The sequence below is a fragment of the Oryzias melastigma genome, linkage group LG1 (genome assembly GCF_002922805.2).
Source record: "Oryzias melastigma strain HK-1 linkage group LG1, ASM292280v2, whole genome shotgun sequence".
In the NCBI taxonomy this organism is placed as follows: Eukaryota; Metazoa; Chordata; class Actinopteri; order Beloniformes; family Adrianichthyidae; genus Oryzias; species Oryzias melastigma.
The window spans coordinates 16,078,197-16,086,971 of NC_050512.1; the positions used below are offsets into that span (position 1 = coordinate 16,078,197).

Genomic DNA, 8,775 nt, shown 5'->3' on the forward strand with positions numbered 1-8,775 from the left:
ACGTCTGTGGTCATTTTCCCCTTTCTACTTTTCCGTGGATTTTCTCTCCATGTTAAATGTGGCTAAATTGATCACAAAGCTCCGAAGGGCAAAATCTCTAATGGCTGTCGTTAAAGAAATTTGTGCAACTAATTATGTTACCAGAGATCCAGCCATTAAAGGACTAAACGTCCAAATGGAGACTGCATCCATAGATTTCTGAACAAGCCCATTAGATTAAACACCGAATGGAAAGTTCCTCTGATAAGCCTTTTAATTCAGCCATCAGACGTTTATCTATGGACAAGCCTTTTAAGCACTGGATGTTTTGGACCATTATCTGTTGTTAAGCTGCTGGTGTCAGGCCAATTTCATACTTTATCACCGGCAACCAGGGATGTGGCTTCGGTTCACGTGAAGTTTTCTCCAACAAGAAGAAAAGAAAAAGCTCTTTGAAACATTCTTGAACTTGTTGGTGGTGGCTTTTTGAAAATGCAGAAGGGCTGCTGTCAAAACATTGCTGTGATTAGATTAAGATTTTATTCTTACACTCAAATTGGAAGTTCTCGTAAGATGTACCCGCTCGGCATCCATACGGTAAGCCAAATGTGACAAAATGCAATAAATGTCAACTTCTGTTTGTGTTTTTAAAAATATCGCTAAGCTGTGATGAACTCTTACTGGCGAGGTTCCTCTTGCACGTTCTCATGTTCTCTGTTTCTGTCCAACAGGTTAAAAAAGGAGGGATTAAGCCTGTAGATGTCCCACAATCCAGCTCTTCCACAGGATCACCGCACAGACGATCCTTCTCCATCCCCATCGTTCTGCCCCTAACGTCACAGCTGAGGAGTCCCGGCTCGGGCCGGATGGACCAGGCGCCGCTCCTGCACGTGGAGTCGAGCCTCTCAGGAAGCTCGGAGGCCCTCAGCAGGTCAGTGCTTGTAAATCAAAAACATCAACTGCTGTTCATTTAAAAAAAAAAAAAAAAAAAAAAAGATTTAATCACAACAAAAACAGGAACTCCTCCCCCTCTCTAAGAACATAATCAACAACTTGTATATCTATGATTTTTATTACAGTCATATCCCTATCTGTCTAGTAAACTTTACAACTGGACTGAAATAAAACCAAAGGGCGAAATACTAATCTTTACTGGGTCATTTCTGTTTTTGTTCTATGGCAACGCCTTACAAGGGGAAGCTATAATTGGTTTACGACCACCCTTGGCACAGGTGGCGTGCCCGTCAGTCGAGGCTAAGGGTGAAGAAGTGTAGTCGGGCATCAGACCCTAAACCATGTGTCAGTGTGCTCTTGGCAGGCCAACAAGCTTGTAAGAGGGGAAACGGTGAGCTGTCAGTGTCGAGTGTCCTCCGTCCTGGAATAGCAGATCTGCAGCTGTGCCGGCTGCATATTCTCTGATCAGACGGACCAGATTAAAGTTAACCTTAATCTGCATCTCCCCCTTTTGTCTAAAAATCACTTTTACCTGTGGATTGTTTATGCAAATTTGTAATAAAAAATCCTCTTAACGGAAAAAAATCAATTAAACGAACACTTATTCAGTTTGGTGTAATTTATATTAGATTATTTTCTCAAAAAGCAGAAAGAGGAAATCCTTCGACAGCAGAAAACCAAAAAAAGGTCCGTCTATCTGCCTCAGGTGACTGATGCAAGCGGCAGCAGGCATACATCATCTGCCACAGCACCCGGGACACCGAGAGCAGATCGGAGGCAAAAATACCTGTGGGGTGGGGAGTATAGGATCGCCAAAGCGCAGCGCCTCGTGAAAGCCACGCAGAGTTCACGCTGCATGTGCTGAAAGGTTTTAGTGAAATCTGACGGCTCAGTCCTGGCTTGTGCACAACGGTGTCGCACCAGTGACCTTTAGGGCGACATCAATCAGGGCTTGAAACCATGTCAGCGCAGGATCCATTAGCACATTACATAAAGTGACTGTGCTACTACCCATGATATCCCTCACATGTTTTATTTTTGTCCCATAGATGCAGGATAAGCGGGTTTATCGTGAAGAGTTGCTTTATTACTTAAGTACTGTTGATATAAAACAATACCAGAAGATAAAAATCTTAATTTTTTTATTGGAAATCCATTATTCACGTGTTTGTTTTTATTCAAAATAACTTTATTTGATATGAATACACGTGTGTCCCTGTCATTTCTTCTGACACATGAAAACACACCAATCTAATACTTCCAGAGCTCTCCTCACCAACAGGAGGGAACAGTAAATCTTTCTGTGGATCCTCTTACATGTCGAAACTTCTCCTGCCAAGTCTAAAGGCTGACCTACCCACAGATAGACACAATCCCTACTAACGTGTGTCAGCAAACTTAGCTATTAAACCTGTGCAACACAGAGAAAATGATGGAAAATATCAATCTAGAATGAAATGGTGGATTTCTGTGTATAGGATTTTTATAGAAATGCAATTTATTTGACTAAAATGTTCATAAATAAGCTTAAATCAGGACAAATTTAAACTAAATTGATTTTAAAAAGAGGGCAACAGCTGATCTGATAAGGATGAAATAAAAACTGTGAATTTAAACAACAAAAACCCGACAGCTGACTGGAATCAATAAAACTTTTATGTTGCCAAAAGTCATTAAATTCCATTTTTAATGTTTGAAATTGAAAAATATTCTGAACTGTACATTTTTTTGTTCGTTCACATCTCCACCTTCTTTCATGCTAACTTTGATTGCTTGCTTTTACTTCTCAAAACCAAGTGTGAGAGGAAATAAGAGATGCTTTCCTTGCAATCTTCTGCTGGAGCCCCTTCGGCTTTGATAACAGTGTGCAATCACCTTGGCATCGTTTCTGTGACTTTATGCCGTCTTGGTATTTATTACCTTCCGTGAACTGCGTTCATGTTTTGCCAAGTTCCTGCATTTATGATAGGAGAGTTAAAAAAAAAAACCCTCACATCCAAGCTGACATCTTCTACTCCCTGGAGCCTCTTTGAGCCTGATCAATCCTGGCATTGTCACCTCAGAATATTTCCATGCCATCTGGTATAAAAAAAACAGTAAAATCTGAACCCCGTATATTTGGTTTGTCCACTGACCTCATTTGTTGCCAACTGAAACATATGAATCCCTCAGTAATTTTCCAGTGGGAGGCTCTGACCCATTTGTGAAGTTAAATCCAGAGGGTGACGTTTTTTCAGGCCATGGTTTATATTTTCTTCATAGCCCTTTTATTTTCTGCATATTTTTACTTTTCATAAAATGTGTTTTTATGTTTCTGGGTTTTATTAATATCTATCCATGACCCCCCTCAAACCTAACAAACAGATTTACTCACTAAAGTGTTACATCTTAAATGAGAATTCCTTTTGGCTGCAGCCCTACCTGTCCCTGAGGTACACCACGCGGGTTAATGGAGCAGTGCCATGTGAGCATGTTAGCTTCTCAGTACTGCACATGCAGGATGCATGCAGTCTTTTGTTTGCAGTCGCTGTAGTTCACCGAATCTTGTGATGTAATCAATTGGTTTCCTAGAAACTCTGAAATATGTGGGAGTGAAGAAAACTACAGTTCGGTGTGAACTCAGGCTCCCTGTTGAGTTTGGTTTACGGCTGCTGGCGATCAGACGAGGTCTGGCAGCACGTGTGCAACCGGCTGACAACTTTTTGTCTAAAGGTTCTTTCATTTTATCCCCTTTATTGAAGTATTTTATATTTGATGAAAAGTTTGTATTTACTAATTTTTTTATTTGTCTTGTGACAAAATGCCTTATACAAAAGTCACCTAAGTTCATGTTTCTATTTTTGATTACCTGATTAGATCTTAGAGTCACTCCTTGAAAAAAAAAGTTATTTTTAATTACAAAAATGTTATAAAAGCTTTTAAATTTCTAAATAAGCACCTTGTCATTAGCTGTTTTCACTCCTCAATTAGAGATCAAGCATTTTTCCGAGAATGGCTGCAAATCCTCTTGTTATCCTCTCACTAAGGTAGTGGGTAAGCAGGATATCCGCTTTTGCAATTCGGTGACAGCACACATTATTTTAATAAGCTTGTTGGACTTAGTAACACCAGTTAGGAACATAGTTATGAGACTGTTTCTTTTTTTTACTACATATTCATTTGGGCCACAAAGCATTCCAACTAAAAATGAACATTTTTTACATTTAAAAGCAAATATTAATTATAAAAATGATCATAAATGATCATCAATTCTAATTTCCAGGTTAGATTGACTTTAAAAAAAATCAATGAACTTTTGCCTATTTCTTGTTCTGCCTGACTTGAAACCCAAATCCAGTGTTTTGAACTTGTTGAGGTGCCGCTCAAATGACCATGGTGGTTCCCCCCACCCCTCTGAACATAACTGCTTATTACAGTAAATCATGTGAAGGTACATCGTTAGAAAAACACAGCCGAAGACCAAAACAGCAACTTTTTTTCCCCTCTCTGTTTTTCCATCGGATCTGCAGAACAACATGTGTACAGCTCTCAATGTTAAGCAGGTTCTGGCTAAATTTGACCTCTCTGTTCCTCACATCAACAGAACAGAACATCACAACTTATTGGTGAATCAGAGTTTGAAAAATGGAAATTAAAGCTGTTGAAAAACATAAAGAAATACATGATTTATACTTGCATTAAAGTACCATACTTTATTAAAAAATGACACATAATTTAAAGAAAAATTTATGTTCAAAATAAATACTATAAACAGTGAACAAGATAATTTGTCTCATATTGGCTAAAATATAGATAAGTTAAAGCCTAAAGTCCCCCTCCAATCATATTTTGATCTTTATTAAAAGTGGTTTATTTTTTATTTTTAGGTAAAATTGTAAAAAGCTTTCATTCTCTAGAACATAGTCTGTGGCAGAGCGACAGGAGCTTATGAGAAACTCACCTATAAGTTGTGTAAAATAATGAATCATGGGTGAGCATACCATTTGGCAAAAGTATGTGACACCTTGGGGGCCCAGTGTCTAAATAATTATTATTATCTAAGTGTGTCATAAAAGCAAAAGCAAATCTACAAAAATGGCAAAAGACTGCTAATGTGAAAGTGTTTTATTCTCCCTCAGCCCTTCTGAAGTGATGGAATATTCCAGCAACAGCAAGCTAGCAAGCTAAGAAAGACTAAGAGATAAAAGCAATAAAAACAAAAAGTAAAATGAAGTGTTGTAATGTGAAAAAATCAAAGGCAAGGAGAAAGCAAGACATTTGTTGCTGTGCTTCCTAAAGTGTCACAAAACAGAACAACAGAACTATGAGAAAACAGTCAAAATGTTGTGAAGACAAAATTGTAAAATTGTGGGGGAAAAGGTCAATATTTCTTGAGAATAAAATGATAAAATTATGGGGAAACAACCATTATTTTGAAATATTTTCCATATAAAATTACAACTTTTGAAGCCAGAAATTTATGATTTTCCTCCAGTGAAATAGTGACTTTTTTCTCATAACTTTATGACTTTATTCCCATATATTTATAAGTTTATTTTCTTTTATTGTGGCCCTAAATGTTCATCATCAGACATGGAACAGAAAAAGAGAAAAGGGAAAGGTGGAGAGGGCAGAAAATGGCAATTTTGAGAATGTTTCTTTTTTTATTGGTGCCTCTCCAACGTGAATCATTTTGAAGTATTTTTGTTATTTTGCCTTCCAAAGTAAAACCAAAAATCCATGTTATTGTTTAGCTCAGGCGCCCAGACAGCTAAGTCTGCCATTAATATCCCATCATCCTTTTGTTTACACTCTCCCCTGCTAGCTTACAGCCACTCACAACCCCAAGCTAACGTTAGCACGTCAACAAAAATGGCGAGCATAATTGGAGCTATCCAGCCAGAAATAGCAGATAAAGAAGAGCCTTCAAGATGCTAATGAATCTATTATCCTTCAAGTGGACGCATCAGAATGTAGCGGAGCAAGGACACTTTGAAGGTTGATTTTTTTTTTTTAAAAAATGAGAAAAATGCCGCCAGAGCATGATAAAAACACAATTTTTATTGGAATAGATCTAAAATGTCTTGAAATATGTTTATTAAATTAAATACAATTATCAGCAATATTACTTAAATGCAATTTAAACAAAATTAATGCATATTTTTTGGTTTTTATCTGTTTTAAGTTTCTGTATTTGACTTTTTTGGGGGGTTTAGAGAAGTTCCTCAGCCCACAAGAGAAGTTGATTATGAAACGTTCCTGCTGTCAGTGTTGGAATATGAAAGCTAAGTTACTTCTTCAGCATTGACTGCCAGATCTCAGTTCCCCCTCTTGTTGCATAATAGCAACCATGCTTTCTGCTGGAATTCATGCAGTGGCAGAGCCCTGCTTATGTTTCAGAGCAACAGCCATATCTGTGTTTGTTCACCACAGTTAACATAGGCAGGTCTCACAAAAGCAACGATCTGTAGCACTGCATGGCTGTTGCGCCGCAGACAAAAGCCAGCTTCAAAAGCCGCCTGTCTTCGGCTGCAAATGCATGAAGGCACGAGGGCGGGTACCCAGGATTCACTGCTCTGTTTCCCCACAGATAGATCCTATAAACTCAGTTCTATTTTTTTGTGTGTTTTCAGCTCCCAAGATGATGACAGACCAATATCTCCGTTCTATATGAGGTAAGTTTCCAGTTAAAAATCCAACATGGATTGTTGTTTGAATTGGAGGTGTGGGGAAGAGCCTCAAAGTCAACAGAAACGACTGAACCTGCAGTTACAGAGGAATTCATTGAGTTTATTAATTGATATATGAAAGAAAATAAGGTTTTTTGATCATCTTTCAAATTTCAATCTGCAGTTGAAGGTAAGTTAGTGAAAAAGCAAGCAAATAAATTCAATCATGACAATAACAGCCCAAACAGCTAAACTTTAACATAACTTTTAAAAACAACAAACCCTATTTGGAATTTTTTCCCAGGAAAATTATTATCCCAGATTGGTTTGAGTGAAAGTGATGAAGAAATATAAACAGCAATGAGGCAACGTTTGGTTGGTCTTTCACATATTGTAAACTGGATCTTTGTTTTTTGCTTCATTTCCACTCTGGAATCCAAGTATGCTTTCAGGCCGGCCTGTTTGGTCTGCACCACAGTTTGTTTTCTCAGACACTGCGCTTCATTTGACTGGAGTTAAAGCTCACCTGAACTCTGGGGCGGAACAAACAAAGCAAACTCTGACTCAGCTGAAAGCGTGGCTCTTGGTTCGCTCGAGAACCAAGTCTGGTCCAGTTCAGCGACAGGGAAAGCAAGCAGGCTTTCTACTGGACCAGGGAGTAGAAATCAGGGCAAAAGAGGAAGTGACAGAAGCACAGCAACATTGCAAGTGGAGGAAAAAAAAACAAATTACGTATATCTTGGCAAAAATGAATCATAAGGGGTTGGAAATGCCTCAATATGAGAAGGGAATAGACTTATCAGTTGATGAAGGCCAAGTGTCCAGAGGAACAATCTATTTTACTCTTTAGTTCAGTTTTTTACTGTGGGTCAGTGGAAATACCAGAACCAAAATGAGCTTTGAAGAACCAAACTGATAAAAAATCATGTTTCTAGTGTTTTTAACATGTACTTGTGGCATTTTTTCATAATGTAGGTCATATATAAAGAAAACTAAGCTTAAAATAGCATTTCTTAATATTTCTTAAATACAGTTTGAAAAATATGCTTATTTGTGATGTATGTTAGCTAGTGTGGTTGCTTCACGCAAACAGTCTCGCCCACAACTTTAGGGTTAATTTCCAATAGTCGCTCAGTAGAAACTATGTCCAAGAAAAAACTGATTTTTTTTTTATTTTGTCTAAAAACAATCTTATCAGAATTTAAAGACCACTGGGAGCACTTTTAAAATGATCAAACGATGATCGGAGTGGAACATGATATTTTCAGGGACCCCGCTTAAAACAAACAAATTTCTATTAAATAGAACCGGACACTCCCACTTCTGATGTCACAAAATTAGACATATGGATCCAGCTTTTCAGTTTCTAATCTTTTCTCTAACTATTATTATTATTTTAATTTCTTATTTATATTTTTTTATCATTATTTTTTTTTTACTTTTCAAAATAAAAAAAATAAAAAAAACTGGGTTTAAAAACAAACAAAAACAATCTCTACGATAATCCAGTTTGACTCAGCATTGCACAAGTGTGCACAGGTGAAGTTACAGTAACAGAGAAATAGTTTTAAATAGTTCACACCAGAGACAGGATACATGTTTACTTCAGGCAAAGCAAAAGATCAAGTTTTTCTTGAAATGAAGGATAACATCTGAGCTAGTGACGCTGCACACTCTCACATGTACAACAATTACAGAACGTTCAGTACACTGAGCTGACATTTTTTTTTGTCAGCTGTTTTCCATTTCCTGCTGCCGTGCTGTGCCTCACCACTGAACGGTTAGCACGCGGCTATGAATTTAACTTGCTGCCTTTGTGAAAACATTAACTTGACTTTCACTTTCCCCGATGGGACTCAGTGCAGCTGAGGAAAATGAGAGTGATCATGATAGTTATTGTGGTCATCTCTGCCTGAAACTTTCAATTTGTCTGAACTCTGAGCTAAAAGCTGCAGGTGGTGCAGACAGTGCCAGTGACCTCCTCTGCAGCCTTTTGCCCTTTTTTTCCTCGAAAGCTCAACAGATTTTTTCTTAGTTGTTGATTCTGATATGGTTCCACACTATGAAAATATTTAGAAAATCTATTTAATTTCATCCTTGCCCATACTACGATTTAAGTAATTGATTTAAGTAATGTCAACAAAAGTATTTAGACTGATAAATACTTGGGTATGTTTGAGGCAAAAATGGAATG

At 37.7% G+C, this 8,775-nt stretch overlaps 1 protein-coding gene across 2 annotated transcripts in view; it reads left to right on the top strand.

Annotated features, from left to right (window-relative positions):
* fam13a (family with sequence similarity 13 member A) overlaps window positions 1-8,775 on the top strand; it is a 53,172-nt gene that overhangs the window by 16,687 nt on the left and 27,710 nt on the right. For both annotated transcript variants that reach the window (XM_036212315.1, XM_036212313.1), the window contains exons 8-9: window positions 711-910; window positions 6,546-6,587. In XM_036212315.1, the coding sequence (XP_036068208.1) occupies window positions 711-910; window positions 6,546-6,587 (242 nt within the window). The remainder of the gene's footprint in view (window positions 1-710; window positions 911-6,545; window positions 6,588-8,775) is intronic.